Genomic DNA, 26,275 nt, shown 5'->3' with positions numbered 1-26,275 from the left:
ATTATATTGTCATAGATTACTTCTCCTTATAATAAGCCTTTAAAATATCTGCAGGGATTTGTCACTTACATAAAGGTTTGCAAATACATCAAAGGGATATGTCCCCTTTGCGATTTGTAGAAATTCAAATGATGTTAATCATAATATCCACATATCACAGACTGTTGTGTATTGTTCCCAAGATTGTCTCTTGGGTTAACACATTTTTTTTAATGTTTAAAATGTTATTTTTGTAAAAGGTAGTGTAAAAACACATATTTAATGGGTCTATTTATATCCTTAGTTTGGGGTTAAAATGAATGTTTTCCTTGGGATTTTCAATGCACTGGGAAGCTACAGAAAAAGTATGTGGTGGATAATCAGTGTAGACTGTTACTTTGAGGAACTTTCTAATAATCCAGCGTATTGTTTACATTTGAAAAGGGATGCCTCCGGCTGAAAAGATAAATGGCTTTGTAATGATTTTTGCAAACTTATGTCTCTTTACTGCGACTCGAGCAGAGAATTTAGGGCACATTTATTCCGTCACGTTAAGAAACAAAAGGGTCGACTTGACTCTTAGCCTCTTTGATAATATTTCAGTGCGATTTTAAATGACCCTAAAACGCACGCTGCCAGTGGAGGGCGGCTGCTCCGTCCGCGCTTTCCGCAGCGGTGCGCAAGGGCCAGGTCTAAAGATGCCGGATAAACACGCGCGGGAGGACAGCCTCGCGGGCACCCGGCCGCTTCCGCGCTTCCTGGACCTGCTCGGCGGCGGCGGCGGCGGCGGCAGCGAGGGATGCGGGATGCGCGGAGCCCCGGCCCGGGCGCCCGGCCCCTTCCTCTCCGCCGCCCCCGCGGCCTCGCCGCAGACAAAGGTGGATGAAGTTCTTTTTAAGTTTCAAAGGCAGTTGCCCGGCAGCTTTGCAGAAACAATAACTCTTTTATTCGGAACAAATGTTGACATTTGACGGGCGCGGAGCCTGCGGCCGCCGGGCAAGCGCTCCCCTTGCTCTCAGCAGCGCCCGGCCCCGGGGCCCACCTGAGATTAAAGCGCGAATTCCGATAAATCTGCTTTAAAGCACCCGGGGCCGCGCGGGGCAGAGGCCGGCAAGCCGGACCGCGGGGCTGCATCCCAGCCGAGGGGCGGGAGGCCGGGCCAGGCCCGCGTCCCCAAGGCCCCGCGTGCTCGCCACTGCGCACCCCCGTCTCCTCCGCCTCCGCTAACATCTGCGAAAGTCTTCGTAGGCCAGGACGTAATGTTTGATTAGCTCGATTTTAAAGCAAAAGATAAAAATCAGACGCAGCAACTTCCTTCCCTGTCTCTGTGTCTGTGTCTCTATGGGTCTCTCTCCCTCATCTTCCCTAAGGATCTGCGTGGAGAAACCATAACCCACTCTGCATTTCCTTAAAAAGATCCCGCTAAACACCTGCAGCTTTTATGTGCTTAGAGCACATTTCAAAATCAAGTTTTCCAGAAAGAAATTCAGGTCAGGAGGCAGGGTGGGTAAGTTATGGAAATCTTTGATAATTTGTTGGACTTATAAACATCAAAGAAGATTCGTTAGCCTGGGCTAATCTCCTGCGCTGCTTTGAGTTTTCACCCATTGAAAGGTATGCGTTGTCCCTGAGTGGAGGGCTGCTGTGTGTGTGTGTGGGGGGGGGGAAGGGATCACATGTCCAGGTAAAACAATCTTCAGTTCCAAAGGGAGACAGCTTTTATCCAGGCTTCAATTTCTGAACATGTGCAAGGAGACCAATTTTTGCCTGGGTTTCCTACTTCTCCACTCCACACTTCTTTAAGAGATGGAGTGCCCTCAGTGTGTATATTCACTGGGGACATGGTCTTTCAGTGCTTAATTTGTTGAATATTGTTAACTTTCATACTTTTCACTGAAGTCTTCAAATATTCAAATTATAATACTGCATATAGCAGATATTGCTGCCATGTGCACTGTATTCCCTGCTGATTTAGAAAATATAGCTAATATTAATAAAAGCAAAACTACTTAACGCCTTCGTATGGCAATGTCAAATGCTATCTGGAGGGGAAATCATTATCTTCACAGTAATTCTACAAAGCTTTCATCTAAGACAAAAACAGGCAAAGGAGCTCCCGCCTCACTTTTATGTCCACAGACTCGAATTTGTTTTCTTCCAGACATGCTGCCACAGAGTAACCAGGCTGCCCACGTGAAAAATCTTCCCTGTTGCCAAGAGATAGCTCAGATCCAAACATGTCAAGGTCTCTTACTAGGAGAGGCAGGAAGGAGAAAAAAAATAGTTGTGTACCCCCAGAGATTCGCTTTCTGCTAACCTCCAAATGCTTATCTACTCAAAGCCAACAAAATGCCTGAGAAGTAATAGAAAACCGAAACCTTGGCCTGCGTCTCCGTTGGCAGTCAGACCCCACCGTTCCTCCCCACAGGCGTGGCGCTGTGACCAGTTCACAGCCCCCTGGATTTGCCTCAAGTGTCTAAGATTACTTTCAAATACCCTTTCTAACAAGACCCCAGCAAGAGGCCACTAATTTCTAAGGCACAAAAAGCCACTGGAGAGAGCTCCGTTTGTCAATATCAACTGGTCCAGCAATTTCCCATCCTCAGACACGTCGGCCTATCGGAGCTGGCAGACGTGTAGACAAGATTTTATAAATTGTTCAATATCAGCCCATAATGAACCCCAACTGACCATTCCAAAGCAGCTAAAAGCATCCGGGATGACCCCCGCTGGGATCCAATAATGCTCTCAGGCTGCAACATTATTAATCATGGAATAAAATAGATGAACCTCTTGAAAAATAAGTGTATGATTGATTAAAGGGCAATCTAAGAAGCTATTATTCTTGTTTTATAACCGTAAGTTATATTCACTCAATTTATCTTTGGAGAGGAAATAAATGATTGTTCATTCCTTTTCTGAAATTATATTATATGGATATCCATATAATTTTGCTGAAAATTAAAATGACAGTTTTGCTGCTTTTATGATACTAATCAAAGGGAATATGTTCCCTGACTACAAATTCTAGACTTGTCCTATCATTAGATAGTAACACAATAACGAGGCAATAGGCTAAGGTTCTTTAAACTTTTCTTTCCCCCCAGGGTAAGGGTAAGAGTCACTGTAAGGAAAATAAATCGCTCCTCCCAGATTTTCGCCTTGTGTTTAATGTGAGTTATATGAAAAGGAGAGTTAAGAAGCCATCCGATAAATCTGAATAATCTACGCCAATTTGGATAATTCAAGGTTACGATAAACAATTATTTCCCTCAATAATTTATGGTGAGGGTGTAACTATTATCCATGTTATCGCAATTCTCTAGTTACTGAGAAGGTTCAATAAGCCTATACCAGAAATAAATATAAAATGGATCCGAACGCATCGGCATATCAGATCATTTTATCTTGCCAGGCTTTTAAAATGTATACTAACAAACCATTTTCATATTCAGAACGCAAAATCTGAATTTTCTTGCAATGCATGTGTACATAAATAACCTAAAACCATACATATCTCCCTACTGTGTACGTCTCTTCCATCTGCCTTTTTGTAGGAGCAGAAGGGAGAGATTATTTTACACATTTTCATTAAAAAGACTGAGGTCAGATCACCTGGGCAGAGGGGCTACTATCACCAGGACTCCCAACGCAAATCACTCTTCCAGGACAAATGAGCCCCAGACACCACATTGTTGTAGACTAGTTTGCTTTTATTTACAATTTAAGATATAAATTAGTAAAGAATTCTTGTTAAACAACCAACAAAGATTATATAACCAGCAATGTTCAAATAAAAACCAGGCAGAATTTATTTACAAAAGGTTTAGATTCCATTGCAATACAACTTGCATAAATTACTAGAAGCTTTATATCATTATAAAAATAAATATCAAATTTGTTTCCACTTCTTAAGTACTCAAGTTCTATAATCACGTTTTATTTCTACTGTGTACATCTTTTACAAATAAACTTTACAGTAAATCCTATCACACCTATAGAATATATACCGTGGCAATGAAGTGATCAATTCAAGATATCCTGAGAAAAAAGATTGTTTTCAAAAGTCACACATACATTGGGGAAGCTATACTATGCCAACAAATTCACATATGTCCAACAAAAGTCTGTTCCGATAGAGTCTGTGGGTTGGCAGTGCCCTGTGGATCCTCCTCGTTTACAGTGGCACAAGATGTGGTCCAGATTTAGAGATCATTTTTTTTTAATACATCTGTATATTTATGAACTTGGGAAGAGAGAATGGCCTGCTGACTTTTTTTCCAAAGCAATTGTGACACCTACCTGTGGACCAAGGAAAAGACCAAATCATCCCAAATCCTTCAGTCCCATGCCAACATCATCATATTCTAAAAAGGGGTCCATCTGAAATGGCCTTTGCCTCTTTCCCATCTCCAAGATCTGTGATTAGTAATCGTGCCTACTTGTAAAGTGGGTATTTTTTGAGTTGCCGCTGTCAGCCAGGTGAACTGCACGGCCCTACCTAGTCCATCCGGACATAGGGACAAGCCTGATAAAAGCTAGACTAGTCCTTCTATGTCTCTCCAGTCTGACTCCGCGAAGATCATCTATAAAGGTGTTTGATACCCCAAGTTTCAGGGGCACTCGCTCATCAAAGCAAGTGTCTATTAAGGGTCTAGCATAGTTAAAAAACAAAGTTCCAAATTGCATACAAATACCCAGATTTTAAGAATCTATTTCTTCCAAAGAGAAAACAACAGCAATAAATACATTCCAGTTAAAGGAGTGATTCTGTAAAGCAGAACTTGAGCAGAAAAAGGACTCTCTAAAAGAGCATGGATCCCCTCCCACTTAAAGGGGAAAACAAAACAAAACAAAAAAAAGGGGGAAGATTGCAGTGCTCTGTCCTCATACCCCGTGCCAAAAAGCAGGAAATACACATTAAGCAAGTTTACAGGGCAACTGGTTCGGGGAGGCTCCCCAAGGGGTAAGGGGGAACCCCAGGGAGCCCACTTACTTGCATTGCTGTGTGCGGCCCTTCTATAGGTAGGGCTGGAGGCCTCCACCAACCACGGTGCAGCCCTCACTGGCATCTGTCAGGGGAGGGGGCAGTTAGTCAGAACCCACCCCCAGAGCCATCAGTCTCCCAGACAGCAGCACAGCCACCAGCCTGCACACCCACGCTCACCATGCCCTTGCCCCCTGCGCCCAGCGAGCAGTCTGGGGGAGCCCGCTGTCCCCACCACCACTGCCTGAGACAGACTTCGGTCATGTTTCCGCGTCCTCATTTTCTCTCCCCCTTGACTCCTTTTACAGGTCTTATCAGCTCAAGCCTGCATTATGAGCAACAGAGACAATATAAAGAAAAGGAGAGAAAGAAAATAGGCTCTCGCTTTCTATTTTGAAGATGTAAAAACTAAGGCCTCTGGGAAGAACTAGAACGTTTTGTTTCCTTCCAGCCAAAGGCAGAAGAGGAGATTCAGCTGAGACTCTATAAAGGGACAGAAAAGACAGAAAGCGTAGGCTCAGTCAGCAGGGGGAAAGCTGTCAGCTGCATGTTGGGCAATCTGTGTTTGCCCAAACGAAAACAGTCACGAGAATACTAGTAACGGTAATAATGATAAATCAGATGAAAAGTCAGCTATGAGGGGGCAAGTCCCGTTGCGTGGCAGGATCGCCTGGCCCTCCGCCCCCTTTCTGCCCTCACCACCCCTTCACTTCTAACTTGCAGTCCAAGAACCACCGTCCAAAGACGTCCTGTCTTCTTCCTGTTCTCCTGTAAGCGACAAAGCTTCCCCGGCCAGACCTACAGGTCCCCCGGCCCCTTCCCCGGCTCCTCAAGGGTGCTCACCAACCGGGGACCCGCCGGCGCCCCCTCCCCCAGGGCCCCGCGGGCCGCAGGCCGCCTACCTTTCTTGGGCTCGTAGCCGCCGCCGGGGGGCCGGTAGTGGGGTTCCAGCGGGTGCGCGCCCGCCTTGCCCGCGTCGCTGGCAGCCTTGGGCGCCGCGTGCAGCGCCTCTCCGGGGGCCGCGGCCGCCGAGTTGTACCGCAGGAGACCCTGGCCCTGCAGAGCCGCGTTCAAGTTCCCGTAGTTTGTGTAGTTGCCGTAGAAGGGCGACGTGTAGTAGAGGTGGCGGCCGAGCAGCGGCGACGCGGGGTAGGGCGAGCCGCCCGGCGGCGCCCCTGACGAGGCGGGCGCGGCGGCCGCTGGCAGCCCCGGCGGCGCGCAGGCCGGGCCCAGGCTCGGCTGCTTGAGGTCCGACGTGGCGATCTCGGCCAGAGACCACAGCTTGGGCTTGCTGGCGGGCGGCGGCGCGCCCGGCGACGTCCGGCTGCCCAGGGGCGTCTTGCCGCCGCCGCCGCCGCCGCCCCCGCGGGGCGCGGCCTCGGATGGGGGGCTCAGCAGCGGCGCCTCCACGCCGGTGAGCGGCGACGAGGTCACGGGCTTGGGCGGCGCCAGGTCCCGCTCGCCCTCCTCGTCGTCGTCCTCGTCGTCCTCCAGGTCGTCGTACTTCTCCTTGCACTCCGAGCCCGACTCACACAGGGGGTCCTCGGCCCGGCACGGCAGCTTCTCTCCGTCCGACTCGGCGGAGCACGAATGATCCGTGAGCGAGTCGACGTGCAGGCTGATCCCTGCAGGGGCGCGGGCACGGTCTATGGCACCCGGGGGCTCTCTGCCCCACCTGCTCCCTCACTTCGACCCAACCCGAGCCGCGTCCTCCAGGGAGCGCGACCTCCCAGGACGCGCTCACCGAGGAGGAGTTGCTCGGCCCCGGAGCTGCCAGGCGGCCGAGACTCCAGGCCCGAACGTGGAGCGTCGGGCGAGCAGCACCCGCCCCCCCGCCCGACCTCATCCTCCCTGACCTCACCTTGGCGCCCCGCCTGGGAAGAAAGCCCCCGCGACCCTGCGCCCGCCTCGGCCCCTCTCACCTTCGTCCTCCGCCGAAGTCTCGGTGCCCTCCTGCACCTTGTCCGGACTCTCCTCCTTGCTCCTTGCCGAGTCGCCCTCGTCCTCGTCCTCGTCCTCGCTTTTGTTCCTGGGGGCCCACGTCATCTTGTTCTCCTTCTTGAGGCGCCGGCGCGCGTTGGCGAACCAGGTGGAGACCTGCGTGAGGGTCATCTTGGTGATGATGGCCAGCATGATCTTCTCGCCCTTGGTGGGATAGGGGTTCTTGCGGTGCTCGTTGAGCCAGGCCTTGAGCGTGGCCGTGGCATCCCGCGTGGCGTTCTTGCGGTAGGCCGGGTCATTGAGCTGGTACGGGTAGGCCGCGCTTCCATAAGGGTGGTAGCTGATGGCGCCCGTCATCCCGGTCGTGTGTGCGTCGTAGGGCGCACCCTGCAACCGACAAGAGCCTGGTGAGCGGGTCGCTTGGGGACCTGCCAGGCGTCAGCGCCAAGGCGACCCCTCCGCCCGCCCGTGGCCGCCTTTCCCACGATGCCTCCGGCGCTAGAGCTGCGCTTCCCGCGGCAACAGAGCAAAAGGACTCAGCGGGTAATTTAAGGCCAGCTGTTGATCAAGAAAAGCGATACGGTTTTATTATCAAAATTTCCAACTATTTCACTTTCCTAAAACGACGCATCTTCCCCCAAACGCCCCTGGGCCGCCAGTACAGACGTACACAAATACGAACGCACACACAGGCCCACAGGTAGTTTCCTGATATCTAAATTTCTCTGGATGTTAAGTGCGGCTGCCTCCCCTACTCCCCCTCCCCCGCCCTTATATGGTTAAAAAACTACCCCAGAGCCCCCGCTCCACTATTCACCGCCCTAAAGCTCGGCAAATCCAATTTGCAACTCAGAAGCCAGTCACCGTTTCGAATTCTTCAAATATGTGGTAATTAGCATGTTAATTCAGCCTTTAACGTTTAAATTCGAGACTTTTACAGCCTTCGCCGAGGCCCCAGCAACTCCAATGCTGCCCTGGAATTCCGCCGAGAGCGGGAGGTGGCCACAAGCCCCCGTTACGGCCTCCATCATCTAAAATGCATTTTGCCACACCCGGCCGGGCCCAGCTGCAGACCCCGAGGAGCGCGGGCCGACCCCGGGTCGGGGAAGCAGGAGCTGCTCTCGGTGCGCAAGGGACCGAGGCGGCACTTAGCTGGCCAAACGCCGGCCGACACGTTTTTCCGAAGCATGGCCTGTGGGACAGATTAAGGCTGAGATCTTGGCGGCCGGGCCGGGCCCCAGAGCCTCTGCCGATGCTCCCTCCCTTCCCCAACCCAGTGACCCCAAGCCCCTACAAGTAGATGCTAAACACTCGGTAATCGCCCCGGAGGCCCCAGTGGCGCCGACCCTCGCGCCCCGCGCCGAAAGAAGCGAGCCCCGGCCCGCTCCGGACTGCTGGCCAAGCTTCGGCGCCTGAAGGAAGGACCACCCAGGACAGATCCCATCCCGAGCCCAGCGGAGTCGCACTTCACAGGCTCTTGGGGAAAATGACCCCTGCAGCCGAGTGGAAGGGCGTGGAGCGCGAGTCTTGGCCCGCGCTCAGGACGTCGCCGGCCGACCGCCCTGCCTCTTGTCCTGGCCTCTCGTCCCGCCAGCAGCGCGGCGACCCCAGTCGACGACTGCGGAGCCACCTCCCACGGCACGTTCCCCGCGGCCCAGCTCGCGGATCCCCGGCCCCGCTCCGCCAGCGCCCTGATCAGTGTCTCCGCGCCCGGCGTCCCGCGTCCAGCCCAACCGCCCGCCCGCGCGCGGTTACCATGTAGGATGGGAAGCCGGCGGCGGCGGCGGCGGCAGCGTCGGCCGAGTACTGCAGCGGGCTGCCGAAGCCCGTGGCCGCCTGCGCGGTGAAGGCCGCGGAGCCCGGGTAAGGGCTGAACGCCGAGCCCGACGCCGAGCGAGCCAGCTCCTCGCTGCGCGGCGCCGCCAGTGCCGACGCGCCGTACGCCGGGCACGAGTATAGCGCCAGCGAGCCGGGCGCCTGGTACAGGTAGCCCTGCGGGTAGGACATGGTGGGCGCGGGGCGCCGGGCCCGCGTCACGCCGAACAGCGGGCAGGGCGCGCGGCGCCCTCCATCCACGCCCGGCCGGGGCGCGGCGCGGCGGCGGCGGGCGCGGGGACCGCCGGCCGAGGCAGGCCGGCCTGCTCACTAGCCCGGGCGGCCCGCGGGCCGGGGGAGCAGCTGGGCGGCGGCGGCGGCGGCCTCGGCAGCGGCAGCGCGGAGCCGGTGGCCGCAGCCGCGCGCCAGGCCGGCGGTCGGGGTTTGGGGGAGTCTGGACTCGGGAGTGAGGAGTTGAGGAAGGAGCGCTCGAGTTTCCGAGGGACATTGGAACGCAGAGCTGTCCGTCACGAGCTCATCTGCATATTCGGGCGCCCGCCCCCTCCCCTGCCCCGCCCGCTTTGCCGGCTCAAGCCGCCAGGCCGCGGCCGGGGGAGGGGCGGAGACGAGCCGGGGAGGGGGGCGGAGGAGCGGGCGGCGGGAGGGAGGAAGGAGGGAGGAGGAGGCGATAGCGACGCGCAGGCTTTTGTGGCGCAGTCGCCTCTCGCGCAGACCCAGCCCGCGGCTCGCGGCCCCGCAGCCTGGCGGGGCCGAGCAGTGCGCACCCCCTCCCACTCGCGCGGACTCCCGGCACCCGCCCTCCCACCTTCCTCGGCCAGCCCCCCAGACCCAGCCGCGCTGGCCCCCTTCCCTTGCCCCGCCCCCAGCTCGGCCCGCGAGAACCCGGCAGAGGCCGCCGGGCTGCCACTTGGGGGGACGAACGGCCCGTGCCCCCTCTCCGCCCGGGTGGCTGAGCGCAGGACCCTAGTGCCAGGGCCGAGAGCCGCGGTTGATGGGGCGGGAGTGTGGCACCCGAGGCCCGGGTCCTCCTGGGGGTGCCGTGCGTGGCGCTGACTTCCACCTTCCTGCGTCCACCCTGCCTGCCGCGCGGTGCGAAGCTCCCCGCGTGGCCTCGCGTGTGGTCTCCGGCCCCGCGCCGCCCAGCGTGTCCCCGCGGGACCCGGATCCGGGGCACTTTCGTTGCGAACTGCCAGGAGGGCCCTGAGGTGAGCTTTCTGCCCCGAAGTCCGTAGTGGCAAGCCGGTCCCGGGGTGTTAGGACTTTCTGCTCTAGGAAGCGTTTTAGCCCACGCCTCCAGTGCTTCGTCCGGGAAGACGCCACCCCATCCAAAGAGTTTTATTTTATTTTGTTTTAATAAGTTGACTCCTCTTTCGGATGTGTGTTGTAAAACACTCTGGGGAATGATTGTCACTGGACAGACCGCCTCTGGCACGACGTGAAGCCTCGCTGTCACTCGGGAAGGGACGAGAAAACGACAGGCTGGTGGCACGGGCGGCGCAGTCGGCGGCACAGGTAGCTCAGGTAACAGGCGACTCGGGAGGAGCTTCGCAGGGCCCAGCGGCGAGATGCTAGGGAAAGGGCCCTGGGACCCCCAGTCCCTCGAAAACACCCTTCTCCCCATATCTTCTCTGGGGGCCGGGCCAGCGGAAGCGGGCGTCTGGCGACTGGGCTGGGGGACGGGGGGAGGTGGGGGGAGGTCACCGGTGGCTCTCAGGAGGTCCACGGGGGGTCGGGTGTGTGCGGATGCGGCGGGGTGGCCCACACAACAGGTGCCACTTCCTCGGCGGCCGTCTCGGGTGGGTGACCTGTAGGGGGAGAACGCGGTAGGTCGGAGCTTAGGCCCGCAGACCCCCCCCTTCCCGCAGCCCCCCCCCTTCCCGCAGCCCCCTGTTGGTTGGGCAGCTCTCAGAGTGGCCAGAGTTATCGCGTTCGGGTCGCGGTCGCGCGGGCGCCGCGCGCGCGTCCTGCGGCCGCTCTGCTGGCTGCGGCTGCAGCGCGGGGACCATGAGGCCCCAGTCTGCGGCCTGATCGCCTGCGGAACCTTCGAGGCAGTCAGGGTGCGTCTGTCTTTCCCTAGGTCCAAGGGAACCAGATGTAAACGGCAGTGCCGGGCTTGAGCAGAACCCACCCTCCTTGGCCTGCGGGTGCGTGGCTCCCGGCAGGTGCGGTCCAGGCCCTTTAACCAGTCGCCTCTCGCCCGAGCCCCCAAGCCACTCGCTCCCTACTGTCCCCCCACGCTGCCTACAAACTCCAGCCCGCTCCCGCTACACCTCACTCGCCACCTCCCCCCCAAACACACCCTCCTCCGCCCCGCCCCTCCCCCACTACTTCCCACACACTCTGGGCCGCTGTGAGCACCCAGCAGGGGAGTTTCAACAATGCTGTGACCCCAAGCAGGACGTCCTAATTCAGTTCAGGGCAGATATTTTAAATCAATTATCCTAGCGTTAAAAAGGAAAGAGGAGGAGAGAGAGCCAGAGGCCCCAGCAGCCCTGTGGCGCATGCCTTTGGCAGGACCCACGGCATTTGTGGTCTTCCTGGGAGGGTGTTCGGCCGGGAAGAGGCCGTAAATGAGACAGACACACGTTGGATGACCAACGTAAACCGCAGCAGATCAGGTTACAGGCCTTCGGTTCGCTTCCAATTACATAGTTTAAGTGAAAAATCAGGTCTACTGTTTATCTCCAAGGAAGACTGGCCTGGGCATTTCCATTTCCAAAGGCCAGCGCCTGCTGTTGTCTCATTAGCATTTGGGCCTGCCCCCCTCGCCCCCCTCGCCCTCCCTCGATCTCTCTCCTGGGCCTGATCTCTGCCAGGGGCAGAAAAGAAAACAGCGAATTATTACAAAAACATCCCCAGTTTGGAACAGGAGCATAAGCTCCGATACACTCGATTTTGACATCAATTAAGTGTATAACCAGACATGTGCACGTGGCTTTGGAGGGTCTCGACTCGCCCAGGGTGCATCTCCAGAAAGGGCTGCCTGGTACTTCCCTCTGCCTTTAGCTCGGCGCTGCTGATTCTGAAGACAGTCTCTTCTCTGAGTGTATTTTATCCCCCAGCAATTATACTCCTCCACTGAAATCTGAATTTTCCGTACTGCTGCCTGCTACTAATAAAAACCGTCTACCTTGCACTATTAAACAGTCGAATCGCCCTACATGCCGTTTTTATTAGTAGTGACTGTAGCAAATTAAAATGCCTACGCAGAGACATTAAAACTTACGCTCAGCATTGTTATGGGGATATATAAACTCCGTTTCGCTTTAAAGCTCTCCGATTTTTTAAAATCACTTTCCCTTTTTGTAGATTAAAGTTGGCTGGGTCTTCTTTTAAAAAAAGTCAATCGAAAGAACAGGCTGCATGTGTCGAGGCTCGACGCGGTGGCTGGGAGCGCGGCCGCCTGCGACTGTGGCCTGGATTCGCGGGAACTGAGTCTCGGGTCACCGCGGGGAGCGCTCGGCTGCGCCCCGGGCCGCCAGGCCTCCTCTCTCCGAGAGCAGGGACCTAGATGCTTCGCTCACGGTCGTGGAGGGCGTTCAGGCCTGTGGAGCGTCTCGGTCCGGACGTACGCTTGGCTTCTGTTGCTTTCAGTTGCCCTCCAAGCTGGATTTAAAGAGAAGGGCCGGCACGCAGGGCCAACCGGGTAAGTGCCCGGAAAGCGCGCTCACACGGAACCATTAACCTGGGCAGTGAGCTTTCAGGTTTACGGTGGATCCCCCCGCCCCTTTGCCCCAGATGTGCATTCAGAAAACAAGCGGGTGTGGTGGTTGTTAACACTGTCACATTAATGTTTCTTGTCCCAACAGTGGCCGATGCCTTTGGAACAAGTCGGCGTGGACATGCACGTTTCAAGGAGCTGTGGTTTCCTGGAGGCCAAGCTCTGGGAAACGGCAGAAACGCGCGCGGGCTTGGGCTCCGGGTCCTCCCCGGAAAGGGGCGGCGGCGCAGGCCAAGGCGCCCTCCACCTCCGTCCTGGGGCTCCCGGGAGCCGGGCAGGCTGAGCGGCGACGCGGCCCGAAGTCGTGCGCGCGGGCGGCGAGGGGGCGCTGTGGCCCGCGGCTAACGCCTCGTCCCCATCGCGGTGGCCCCGGCGCTGTCCCCGGCCACCGACGGGCGGCGGGCTTCCCGGCCTGCCTCCTCCCACGTCGGTTTGATTCGGGGAAGAAGGACAATAACCCTGGAGCATTTCAATAAAACCTGAGTCTCGCTCGACCTTTCTCTCTTTCCGCCTTTTGCCCTGTCTTCCGGGGAGTTTGTAAGAGTTTGGTGGGAAAATAGGTGGCATTGTGGAACGTGTAAATTTGGAGGGGGGTCAGTTAAGATTAAAGAGACACATTTTACGTTGTTCCCCCGAATAAAGCCACGTGTGAAATGTAAGTCGTTTCAGTGTATAAGGCACATTTCCAGTGTAAAGTCATGTGTGAAATGTAAGTCGTTTCAATGTATAAGGCTCATTTCCAGTGTGTTCCTAACCGAGTTCTCCTGTGCCCGCACTTCCTGGCGGGACTGCGGAGCGAGTGACAGCAAAAACACGGAGCAAGAGCACGAGAGTTCTGCGTTTTGCTTTGTTTTTCTTTTCTTTTTTGGAAAACCGAAACACGTCGCTATAAATTGTACAAAATTTAAATCAAAATGAAACGTAAATGCCTTCCAAGCGGGGTGGAGCCCGCTCACGATTCTATGGACACTTTGGATTTCCGAGGTTCTCAAACTCTCTTCTGATGTGGCCACGTGTGTCTGGAAAACAAAGTCGTAGGCGAACCCGCGCCAGGCCCAGGGGTCCCCGCCGCTCCTGTCCAGGAACCCCGAGCTGGGACGGGGCCCGGGGTTTTCAAACTGGCCCGAAAGCCTGGGCCCTGCGGGCAGCGCCGCGGGTGGGGACCCGGGCTGGGGCCCCAGGACGCAGGGAGCTCTCTTCTGCACTTTCTGGGCTCAGTCGGCGACCCGGCTCTCCCACCAGCGGCTCGACCCCGGAGCTCGAACGACTGCGAGGTCCCCTGGCCGCTAACGTGTCCCTCCCGGTTCCTTTAGTGGCAGCACAGTGCCCATCCTCTCCACAGATGCCCCGCCTCCGACGCGCTTTCTGAAGTTTCTCCTGCGCTGCGCCCCGAGAATCCTTCCCTCGCCATTTCTCAGCATCCTGCAGGCTTGGCCTGCGTGCTCCCCTGGCTCTCGGCTCATCCCTCCTCCCCGCCCGCCCGGAACCGCAGACCCTAGTGGCGAGGCGTGCGCGCGGCCCCGCGCCCAGGTCCCCGCCGGCGTCCGAGTCCCGGGCCTGGAGCGCCGAGCGGGAACTGGATGGCGGGTGCAGGGGTGGGGGGAGGGTCGCGGGCCGGGTACGGGATGAGGGATCCGAGTTACTGCAGACCCGTTTCCGGAGCAGCGAAGACCCGAGCGCCCTCGTCCTGCAATCGGCGGCTGTCTGGAAGGAGAAGTGTTCGAGAGTCCTCAGCCCTCCACGTTCACGGCGTGGACTCGCACACACGTGTGCGCGCACACGCGCGCTGCCCGGGGAGGTCCGCGCGCCGCGGGAGCTGCTCTGGGCAAGTGGAAAGAGATAAGAGTTGTCAGTTTTTTCTTTTCCCTTTTCTTTTAAGTGTTTCTGCAAGACAGTCGGTGGAAGAACTTAGCTCACCTCCATCCCCCACCTCTCCCCACCGCACCCTCAGTCCCTCCGGCAGCTACTCCGTCACTCGCTTCGCATTCTCCGTTCTACACTCCGGAGCGCACCGTGGGGCGTGAGTGCGGGTGTGAGCGCGCCCAGGGGGCTGCAGAGACCGCGCAAGTCGCTCCGACCGGCCGGAGCAGGTAGGATCCTCGCTCGCAAGAAAATATGGGAGGAGAAGGAAGTGTGTTTTGACAATTGGTTTCATCAGAGAAGCGAGGCTGTATAGGGCGTTTGTCTGGGGCCACGCTTCACATCCTTTTGCTAACTCTCGGTCTGTGCGCCCAAACGGCTCGCCCAGCCCACGATTCGGCGGCACGTAGTCAGGCGCACGCACCAGCCCTCCCCAAGCTCTCACGCACACTCTGACACAGCTGGGTTGCAGAGCCAGGGGTAAGAGAGGATTTTTTTTTTTTTTTTAATACTGGAAGGAAGGCAGAAAGAAAAGTTTGATACATTTGACTGCATTAAAAGTAAAAACTTCAGTTGGATAGAAAATAAATTGCTGAAGATAGAAGATATTTGCGGCCCACCTAAATGGCAAAGACTGCTCTGCAGAATCAGGAAGGGTTCCCAACATCAGCGGGTGAAGGCAAGCCACCCAATGGAGAAATGGGTCAGGGATGCAGGCAGACCCTCCACACAGAGGAGACCTAACAGAGGCGCACATTCACTCTTGACAGGGAAATCATACGGTGTATAAGATGCCACTTTACGCCCGCTGGATGACACCAAACAAGGCCCAGGATGTGCAGAGACAGGGCACTCGCTCTCCCTGCCCTGCTAGTTGAAACGGCTCCAAAGGAATTAGGGAGGTATTTGGCCACATCTGAAAGAGCAGGAGATGCCCACTCCCTCTCACCCTGGATTCCTTGCCTATTGTCCCACCACAAGAACAATGCCAGGCAGGGGCACGGAGGCCCCAGCACAGCGCTTGCAGCATTGTTTGCAAAGTACAGGGCTGGAAATGTCCTAAATGGCAGGAGAGGCCTGGATACAGAGTCTGCGGCATATTCCATGGAACAGAATGTTCCCAGGGATGAAAGTGAGTAAGAGAGCTCTGCTGGTATCAACATGAATAAGTCCTGAGAATATAGAGTTGAGCGGGGAAAGTAATAATAATTTTTTTAAAAAAGGATACAGACAGCTTGATGCCGATGACAGAATTTGACAAAAACCAGCAATATGTGTGCTATTTACACATGAGGGTGGGGACTGCAGTAATGCTGTGGGGAGGAAGGTCTCCCCTCTGCTGCAGGCCCACTGAGTGCCTGGGAAGAGCGGTGAGGGGAATCCACTGTGTTAGTCATGTTTTATTTCTGAAAAATACATCTGCTGCAAACGTCACAAAAGATTATTAACTTGGAATGATGGTTACGTGGGATTCTATTACTCTGTACGTTCCTACCATGTGAAATATTTTACACTTTGAAAATTAAAAGAAAAGTATGTGTTATCATTTAAAAAGAAGTCACAGAAGTATAGTGAACTAATTTAGGAGCGCTTTCTTAAAAAAAAAAACAGGTTGTCAAAAATTTGCATTTTTGTCTCTTTCTTCCTCTCTTCATCCCCCCACCCTTCAAAATATAAAGATAAACAAAGTCTTGGATTTGCAGTTTAGACTGTCAATTATGTGTCTTTGGGCCATCGTCCAGAGCGTGGCAGGTAGAGAGAGGCTTCCTGGGCAGGGTGCTCCCTACAGGGCCCTGGGCCCCTCGTCTGGGACCTGCAGGGTAGCGGCTCACCCCATGGCCACTTGCTCTGCTCAGGGCTGAGGCACCGTCACAGAGGCCTCTGGAGGGGAAGGACAGCGTTGCTGCCACCGGCCACCTGCATGCCTCTATGGGGAGAGGGATGCCTTTGCCCTGGATGGAATTCTGCATCTTTTCTCTACACACAGTAAAGGTATTTTAGAAAATTAAAGTTAAGAGTAGAGAGAAGGGCTCTGGAAGACAGAAAGATGGGGGGATGGCCAAGGGGGCGGGCAGAGTGTAGCCTAGAAAGGAAAGCAGAAGAGAGGCTGGGGCGGGGTAGGGAGACTCCAGGCCCCGGCAGGCCCTCACCCCGCACACACCCCTCACTCCCAGAATAGAACTCTGTGCCTTTCTGGCACTTAAGCTGCTTCTAGAAACAATCCTCTCTGCTCTCATTCTCTCCATTTCAACTAGACGGATTGGATCTTCCACACAGATCTGCGGAGAGGCCTTGCTCAGGCAGAGAGGCCGGCAGCTTGGCCCCGGCAGTGATTACAGAGGCCTCCACGTTCCATTCTATTCCTCAGCCTGCTCAGAGCCAGGCTAGGAAAGGGTGCTGCTTCCTGGGAATCCCCACAGTTCCAAAGGGTCCCCTGCATCCACCAGGTGGAAGGCCCTTGCTGCTCACTTCCACTGGCAGGCAGCCGTCAGGCTGGCTGCCCCCTTGCTCTCTGCTCGGGCCCCCTGGCCTGCTGACCCTTCTTCCTGCAGCCACACCCCCTCCCACATCAGTCTCTACACGTTGCTTCCCCTGAGAGCATCCTCCCCACGGTGCTCCTTCATCCCTCTGCCTTGGGGCTCTGTGGCAGCCACAGCCAGAGCTGCTGCTGGTGTCCTGGTGTGACGGTTCTCTGACCTGACTTCCGGCCTGGCCAATCGTGGGAGCTAGACAAGTATTGACTGAATGAATGAAAGAATGAGCGGATGGCTAGCTCTTGGTTATTCACCTTTACTTCTAAAAGGTACAGCAGGGTGTTGAGGGAAAGAAACCAAAAGATCACAGGGAGACTTGCTTACGTTTTAAACCCCCTCCTTGGAGGTTCCTCTGCACCTGAGTGTCATGGACACTCGTAATCCAGGCAGATCCGATCACGCCTCAGGAGCCCTGCTCTCCAGTGTGAAGCACAGTTGACTTGGGATGTTAAATTTTAGGGCCCAATGGAAATACACACTTAAAATAACATTTAGTTTTTAAAATAAATTCCTGAGTTAGCAGTCAGCCCCAAACCTTGCATTCCTTGAGGAAAGTGAGCGTGAATTTTTATTTTTGCATCTCAAATGACCTGTTCCCAGCACACAGACATTTGGGAAAAAGGAAACTTGACCAGAAGCAAACTGGACTTTTATGATATTTTTAGTGAAAAATTCAGTGAGAACAAGTGTTTAAAGCACTACTTAGATTCCGAGCAAGGATTTTGTAGATACAGACAAACTTACTGTAAAACTTATTTTTAATGGCACAAACCTTACAATAGCTAAAACAATTTTGACAAAGCAGAATAAAGTGAGATGAATCAGTTTACCAGATATCAAGACATTACATCATTGGAACAAAAAAGGCAATCCAAAAACAAACCCAGACGAATATTCCTGACTTATATTGGCGAAGGTGCAAAGCAATTAAATGAAGGAAAGTTAGTCTTTTCAACAAATGGTGTCGGAGCAATTGGACATCCATAAGTCACACACACACACACACACACACACACACACACACTCCAACCCAAGTCTCATATCTTATACAAAAATTAACTAAACATGGAGCACAGACTTAACTGTCAAATTATGAAACTTTTAGAAAAATAGAGGAGAAAGTCTTCAAGATTTAAAGCAAGGCAAAGAATTTGTAGACTGAACACCAAAAGCACAGTCCATAAAAGGAAAATTTGATACATTGGGCTTCATCCAACTGAAAACTTTTGTTCTCTGAAAGAATGAAAAGGTAAGTTGCAGACAGAAAATATTGGGTTGGCCAAAAAGTTTGTTCGGTTTTAAGTAAAAATAAAAGACACATTTTTCATTTTCACCAAGAATTTTATTCAATAATGTATTCACTAACTGAAAAAACTTTTTGGCCAAACCATATATCCGACAAAGGACTAGTATCTAGAATATATAAAGAATACTCAAAGCAAAAGAGTAAACTAAAACAATAAAAAACAGTCCAATTAAAATTTAGTCAAAAGAAATTTCACCAAAAAGGGTATATAGATGGCGAATAAGCATATGAAGGATGTTCAACGTCATTAGCCATCAAGGAAATGCAAACTAAAACCACAGTGAAACATATGCACCTATCAGAATGGCTAAAGTAAAAAAAATAATAAACTAGAGATAACATCAAAGTCTGGTAAGAATGCAGAGAAACGAGATCATTCATCCAGTGCTGGTGGGAATATAACATGGTAAATCCACTCTGGAAACTAGTTTGACAGTTTCTTATAAAACTAAACTTGCAGCTACCATGAAGTCTAGAGATTGCATTCTTGGGCATCATTCCCAGAGAAACAGAAACTTACGTTCACACAAACCCTGTACACGGATGTTCATATTAGCCTTATGTATAATAGACAGAAACTGGAATCAGCCCAGATGTCCTTCAGTAGGCAGAACAAACTAATGCTCAACCGTATGCAGGAGTGAGTTGTTGGTCCACACAAGAACTCGCATGCATCTCCAGAGAATTAGGCTGAAGGACAAAAGCCAATGCCAAAGGTTATACACTGCATGATTCCACCAGGAGAACATTTTGAAATTACAAAAGTTTAGAAATGGAGAACAGGTTGGTGGTTGCCAGGTAGGAGAGACAAAGTGGGGGAGTTAGGAAGTAAGAGGGAGGGGGCGTGTTTACAAAGGGGAACAGGAAGGAACCTTGTGGTGATAAGGGTCAGTACCTTGACTGTGTGTGTCTTCAGAGACATTCAGGGCATGAGGGCTGGAGAAGATGTGGGACCCACAATATATGATGACTCCTCTGAGCACAGGAAGGCAGGGCATGTGACAAGGGGACGATAGAGGCAGCATCCTCCTGGAGATGCAAAGCCAGGAACTGCCTTCTATATTTTTTGACCTTTATAAATATTTGGTGATTTTTAAAAGTTATATACGGTCGGGGGAGGGATAAATTGGGAGTTTAGGATTAACAAATCTATTATATATGTATAATAGACAAACAACAAGGACATACTGCATACCACAGGGAACTATATACAATACCTTATAATAACCTATAATGGAAAAGAATCTGAAAAAGAATACATATATATGTATATACAATAGAATCACTGTGCTGTACACCTGAAACCAACACAACAGTGTAAATCAACTATACTTGAATTTAAAAAAATTATAAACAAATATGATGAATTGGGTGTATACTATAATGGGATGAGAAGAAGAGCATGTTTTTATATTTATCTTTTGAAATCTCTGACTTTTCTAGATTTTTACATTAGTCTGAGAAAAAATATATATTATATATATAGATCGTGAATTATGTAGATACTGAACCGTATCTGAGATAAGCACACTATATGTTAACTCATTTAATGTTCATATTTCTTTATGTCTCTCCTCATATATTGAAAGTCTTGTTCCTTTCACCACTGTATATTTATTGATTTATTTTGAAATATACATAAAGTTTCAAAACCATAAATATCAACATTACTACCAACAATAAATAACTCAGTACAGTTTTTTTTTCTTTGTAAATTATTTTGCATATAGAAAATATCACACTTGGGAGCCCCAAAACAGTATTCAAAATTACTTGAAGATAGTATTTTATCTGTTATCAATTTTATACAAAGATTTATTTTTTTCCTACCTAAATTAATTTTAGGACTTTTCGACTGAATTTTTGTAATTCAGTGACTTCCACGGTTGTCACGGGAAGTGTGCTCAGCAGTCTTGGCCCCTTTGTCTCCCCCGTTTTCCATCTCTCCTGCCCTCCTGCTGTCCGTCTCTGCCCTCATTAACTTCTACAAGTCTTCCCAGCATTTCTTTTTGCAAATGTAAGCGAATACATGCACACGTTCATGACCATGAGTCAATAAACCCTCTCCCTTTCTTTCTCAGGTTACATACCTCCTTCCCAAACTTGCTATGTTTTCTTAACAATAACTCAAGGAGATCACTACGAATTACTTTCTAGAGAATTTTCCCTTTTTTCCCAAAAGTACCTGAATAGTATTGCCTTCAAGGGTGCATCATAGTTATTCAACCAGACCCCTAGTGAAGGGCCTTTGTGCTGGTTATAAGCGTGTTCTTTATTAATGGTGCTGCGGTCAGTAGCTTTCTTACAGGCTCTTGCTGGGGAAGGTGCAGCTTCAGCCTGGAACCTAAGAAATGGGATGTCTGGGCCGTAGGGTGACTGAATGTGTGGTTTTAGCTGGGATTGCCAAATTTCTGTTCTGTTTTGTACTCCAAATATCAGTATAAGAGACTGCACGTTTCTTCACATCCCAGCCAGCATAGACTGTTTAAAGAAACTCGGAATGTTGTCGGATCTGATATGTGAAAAGTGAGTAATAAATTCTCTTTCGATGGCATTAAGCTCTCAATGTTGAAACTCAGTCACCTCCCTGAGGTAAAATCCCACACGTATGTTTCAGAACAAAGTGGCATTTCATTATGGTTTAATGTGAATTTTCCAAATAACTAATGACGTGGATCATCTTTGCATGTGCTTGTTGGCCATCCATGTACCTTTTTTTCTGAAGTGGCTGTACAATTCTTGTGGTCATTTTTAAAATGCATTGTTTTTCTTCTCATTTTTGCATTATAAGAGTTCTTTATATATTCGGGTCACAAGTCCTTTTGCAGATATAGGTTTTGCAGATATTTTCTCCCAATCTGTGGCTTGCATTTTCTTTTTTTTTTTTTTTATTCTATTAATGGAGTTTTTCAACAAGCAAAACTTCCCGTTTTGATAAAATTCAATTTTCAAAAATTATTCTTTTTGCCTTGTGGGATGTGTATGTGTGTTGTGTGTCCTTTTAAAGAAATATATGCCTGATCCAAGGTCATGAAGATTTTCTCCTATGTAATTTTTGCAATTGTTATGATTTTAGCTCTTACATTTACCTATTATGATTCGTTTTGGAGTAATTTTGTGTGGGGTATGTAGGAAGAGTCAACATTATTTTTTTCCCCATCCAGTACATAGTTGTTTCAGTGCCACTTATTGAAAACTATACTTAACCCAGTGAATTATCTTGTCACTTTTGCCAAAAAATACAGTTGCCCATTTGAGTGTGGGTGCATTTCTGGCTTCTCAACAATGTCCCATTGAGATCTGTCTATCCTTAGCTCAATACCATATTGTTTTGTTTTTATCTCTTTACAGAAAGTCTTAAAGTTAAAAGCGTAAGTCCTTTAACTTTAATTTTCTTTCATAAAATTGTTTTGGAACTTCTAAGTCCTTTATATGACCATGTAAATTTTGAATTAGTTCCTCAATTTCTACAAAAAGGCCCGTGGGGTTTGATTGGGATTTAATTGATAATATAGATCAAGTTGTGGAAAACCGCTCACTTAAAAAACATTAACTCATTCAATCCGTAAATATACTCAACCTTTCCTTTTATTTAGGCCTTTAAAATTTTTCTCAGGAATGTTTTATAATTTTTAGGGTAGAAATTTTGAACAACATTTATTAAAGTTATTACTAAGCATTTTTTTAATTTATTTAAGCCATTGGGAATGCCTCTGTGTGACATATTTTGACATTGTTTATATAGAAGTACAAGTCATTTTTGTATATTGACCAGGTGTTCTGCAATCTTGCTAACTTTGGCTATTGGTTATATTAGCTTTCTGTAGATTTTTAAAATTTTCTGTATAAATGATTATGTCTTTTGTGAATAAAGTTTTATTCCAACCTTTCCAGTTTGCTTGCTGTCTCCTTCATTGTCTACCTTTCTTGCACTAGCCAGAATCTCTGGTGTGATGCAACAGAAGTGTGAGGGAGGCATCCTTGCCGTCACCCGAGGTGGGAAGGTCAGTCTGTCTTCACTAAGCATTGTGCTGCTGTAAGTTTTGAAGATGTCCTTAAGTTCGGAAGATTGCCCTTTTCTCCTAGGTTGCTATGAGCTTTTAATCATGGATGGGGGCTGTACTTCCTTGAAACTTATTTTTCTGTATCTATTGAATAAACATATTTTTTAATTTAATTCTATTAATATGGTATGTTACATTAATTGACTTTCAAATGTCAAACCAACCTTGCATCAGTGAGATGAACTCCACTTGGTCATAGGTACATTATCATTTTACAGGACTGTGCGTCTCATGATACAGAAACAAGAATCTTCAAATATGTTAATGAGTTGAGTCCAGCAGCTTATTCGAGGATGACGGATCATGCACAAATGGGGTTTATCTCGGGAATTTAAGACCGAGTCAACTTGGCAAAATCAACCAATGTAATTCATCACATTAACACAATAAAGGAGAAAGATGATATGATTATTTCAATAAATGCAGAAACAACTTTTGACAAAACTTACAATTCCTTTATTAACAACACTCAGAAAACTATGGGTAGAATGAAAATTTTCAAACTGACAAAGGACATCAGCATACACCTAAAGCTGACACCACTGTTAATCATGAAAGATTGCATGCTCTCCACGACTGGGAGCAAGACGAAGGTGTCCACTTCTATTCAACATCATATTCGTAGTCTTAACTGTGGTAATAAGACAATAAGTAAATAACAAACAAGAAATAAGACAAAATTTGGAAAGGTTTCCTAGACAACACAATTGCCTATGCAAAACAAAATACCTATTAGAATTACTATGTGAGTTTAACAAGGTTACAAAACACAAAGTCCACATTAATGTCAATCAGTTGTGTTTCCACAAAGTGGTGACAAATAATAAGAAAATTTAATTTTTAAAATTCCATTTATAATATTGTTGAAATATTAAACAAATAGCAATAAACTAAATCAAATGTAAAACGTACAAATTCTACATGGAAAACTACAGCATAGTACTGAGAGCAATTAAAGGAAATATAAATAAAATGAGAGATATAACATAGTCATGGATTGAAAAACTCCATATCGTGAAGATATTCATTCTGCCCAAATTGATATGTAAAGTGAATACATGCCAATCAAAACCTCAATAGGAATTTTTGTAAAAACTGATGATTGATTCTAAAGCTTGTTTAGAATTTCAAAGGACAATAGTCAAGCAATTTTGAAGAAGAAGAACCAGACTGGAGAGCTTGTGCTACTTGATTTCAAGCCTTATAAAGTTACAGTAATTAAGACAGCTTGCTATTAGTGAAAAGATGGACACATAGATCAACAGAACAGAATAGAGAGCTGAGAAATAGATCTACACATTTGTGACTACTTAATATTGACAAAAATGCCCTGGTGTTAGAACAACTCAACATCCATATGAAGAAAAAAATAATTGCTATCTAACACCATATACAAAATTATTTTGAAATGGATCAGAGACCTAAATGCAAAGGCTAAAACATAGGAGTAAACTTCTACCATTTGGAGGTATTCCTTAGAGAGGACACACATAAGAATACCCTTAAAAGAGAAGGGGAGGGGGCTTCCCTGGTGGCGCAGTGGTTGAGAATCTGCCTGCCAGTGCAGGAGAAACAGGTTCGAGCCCTGGTCCGGGAAGATCCCACATGCCGCAAAGCAACTGAGTCCATGAACCACAACTGCTTAGCCTGTGCTCTAGAGCCCACGAGCCACAACTACTGAAGCCCATGTGCCACAACTACTGAAGCATGAGTGCCTAGAGCCCATGCTCCACAGCAAGAGAAGCCACCGCAATGAGAAGCCTGTGCACCACAATGAAGAATAACCCCCACTCACCACAACTAGAGAAAGCCTGTGCACAGCAACGAAGACCCAACACAGCCTAAAATAAAATAAAGACATTTTAAAAAAAAGAGAGAGAAAAGGGATAAATTGGACTTCATAAAATTCTCTTGAAGTGACCAAGACGATAAAATAAGAAGGAAAGCCACAGTGTATAATGTGTTGCCTGTGACATATTATATATAGCATATTTTTTGACAAAACACTTGCATATGTAAACACATCTTACATTTCAATAAGATGAGGAGCCTAATAAAAAGTGGGTAAAGTCTTGGAAAGACACTTGTCAAAAAGATATAATTTTAAAAATGGTCAACACCAGCAGTCATAGGAGAAACACAAACAAATCCCAGTGAGTTTCCACTACTCACCTTCTAGAATGAGGCTAAAATTAAGGAGACTGACCATATCAGGCATTGTTGATGAGCGAGAGCAAATGAGATTCTAAATCAGTCCTGGTGGGAATGGAAAACTGGGCTAGCACTTCAGAAAACCATCTGGGCCATTGGACATGAGCCTCAACGTACTCTTACCACGTGCCCAAGACATGCTACTCTTACCACGTGCCCAAGACATGCTACTCTTAGGTCTGCCCAAGAGAAAAGAGAACGAGTGTCCCACCAACCATCTGACCCCCATGTTTATTGTAGCATCATTTATCATAGCCCCAAACTGGGAAGAACCCAAATAGTCATCATCAGGAGAGTTAGACTGTGGTCCACAGTACCCAGGTGACCTGTCTCATCACCATCAGCCCTGGGCGACTCTGCACCACGTATCCTTGAGGTGTTCAGGCTCCCCAACTTCTGCTTGGCCCTCCACACCTGACCAGACACTGTACCTACCCAGGGACCTTCTGTCCTCATGCCCGAGGGTGTAAGAGAATCTGAAGTCACCTTTGACTTACCTTCCTTTTTCTCTTAATTAGCTAGTTAGTTAAATATGCCAACAAATACCTTTGGAAAAGGGTTATGGGAGGAAGTGAGGACCCACCAAATTCATATGTGGAAGTCCTAACCCCAGTGCCTCTCCAAATGTGACTGTGTGTGGAGATTCAATCTTTAAAGAGGTGATTAAGGTGAAATGAGGTCATTGGAGCGAGCCCGGCTGCCGAATGAGTGGTGTCCTCGGAAGAAGAGATCAGGACACAGACACACACACAGAGACGACCATGTGAGGACACAGGGAGGAGATGGTCTTCTACACGCCCAGGAGAGAGGCCTCAGAGGGAAGCAGCCCTGTGGACACCCTGATCTTGGACTTCTGACCTCCAGAAAGGTGCGAAAATAAATTCCTGTTGTTTAAGCTGCTCAGTCTTGGTACTTTGTTAGGGCAGCCGGAGCAGATGATACAAACACCTGTGAAGTAAGAGCCACTATACGCCCACCTCCGTGAATGCCATTATGAGTATGGAAAAAAAAGAGGTATGGTCGAATGGGGTTTATTCTCAGGTGAGGGTGAGGATGGAAATTCACTAATTCCCCAGCGGCCATGCCCACATGAGCCTCCTACTGCCTTTCCTGACGGTGACCCCTCTCTTCTGCCTGGTTTGCAGTAATCTCCCTCTTGCTACCCTCGACCCTACCATCAGGTTAAGGGAGCATGTGATTTGCCACTTACACTTCCCAGATGACTTGTCCCTGGAGATGGGGCTCAATAGAATAGAAGTCACGGTGTCCAACTGGCAGACTACTTGCAGACTGGGAGGTGAGGCAAGCAGCCCCTGCACTCCCCAGGTACCACCACTTGCCAGGGGCTGATGCAGACACCGAAGGCCACAGCGGCCCCCACCCCCCGAACTTTGTGCAGATTGGATGAGAAGGGGCCGTCAGTGAGATCTAACGCTATTCCCTTTGGGAATTCGTTCCTGTGTTCACAGAAGAGGGAACCAAAGCTGGAATGAGCGGTGGCACTGGAGTGTTCTATTCACTTACGTACACCTTTATTGTGTGCTGACTTTGTACAGAAGAACCCCGCACTGTGGAGCAGAGAGAGATTATAGCAGAGTTTCTTCTTGTACCCATCAGAAGACAGGGAGAGACACGCATGCCAACCTTAACCAGGTTATGTAATATATGAAATGATACAGAACAGAGAGTGCTGGAATTTCAGAACAGGAGTCTCCTGCCAACGTCTGAAGAGACTGCGGCCACCTCACGCAGAATCCCGGGTGGTGACCAACTTTCCCCAATGCACCCCACGTGCTCCAGGGCGCAGGCCGGCGTTCAGACTCTGATGCCCCCTCA

At 49.9% G+C, this 26,275-nt stretch overlaps 1 protein-coding gene across 3 annotated transcripts; it reads right to left on the bottom strand.

Annotated features, from left to right (window-relative positions):
* Positions 1-3,671: 3,671 nt before the first annotated feature.
* On the bottom strand, positions 3,672-9,342 carry IRX2 (iroquois homeobox 2). 3 transcript variants are annotated; one of them, XM_004274505.3, is made up of 5 exons: positions 8,663-9,338; positions 6,889-7,294; positions 5,869-6,591; positions 4,976-5,051; positions 3,672-4,281 (listed from the first exon to the last, which is right to left on the bottom strand). In XM_004274505.3, exons 1-4 carry the CDS (start codon positions 8,912-8,914, stop codon positions 4,999-5,001), a joined length of 1,434 nt encoding a protein of 477 aa, XP_004274553.2. In that variant the 5' UTR covers positions 8,915-9,338; the 3' UTR covers positions 3,672-4,281; positions 4,976-4,998. The 3 variants fall into 3 exon arrangements, 2 of the variants coding, with proteins under 2 accessions (XP_004274553.2, XP_049563508.1); XR_007476336.1 differs by having other exon boundaries at positions 4,976-6,591; positions 8,663-9,342; XM_049707551.1 differs by having other exon boundaries at positions 3,672-6,591; positions 8,663-9,342.
* Positions 9,343-26,275: the final 16,933 nt, after the last annotated feature.

The sequence above is a fragment of the Orcinus orca genome, chromosome 3 (genome assembly GCF_937001465.1).
Source record: "Orcinus orca chromosome 3, mOrcOrc1.1, whole genome shotgun sequence".
In the NCBI taxonomy this organism is placed as follows: Eukaryota; Metazoa; Chordata; class Mammalia; order Artiodactyla; family Delphinidae; genus Orcinus; species Orcinus orca.
The sequence above is the reverse complement of the archived record's forward strand: the minus strand, read 5'-3'. Positions and strand labels throughout refer to the sequence as shown.

What these genes read in the sequence shown, in the direction of transcription:
- IRX2 (XM_049707551.1), bottom strand. Translation starts at nt 8,914, where the DNA reads ATGTCCTACCCGCAGGGCTACCTGTACCAGGCGCCCGGCTCGCTGGCG. An exon ending in CCGGCTTCCCATCCTACATG is followed by an intron (nt 7,295 to 8,662) that starts GTAACCGCGCGC and finishes TGTCGGTTGCAG; the next exon opens with GGTGCGCCCTACGACGCACA. An exon ending in GACTTCGGCGGAGGACGAAG is followed by an intron (nt 6,592 to 6,888) that starts GTGAGAGGGGCC and finishes GCGCCCCTGCAG; the next exon opens with GGATCAGCCTGCACGTCGAC.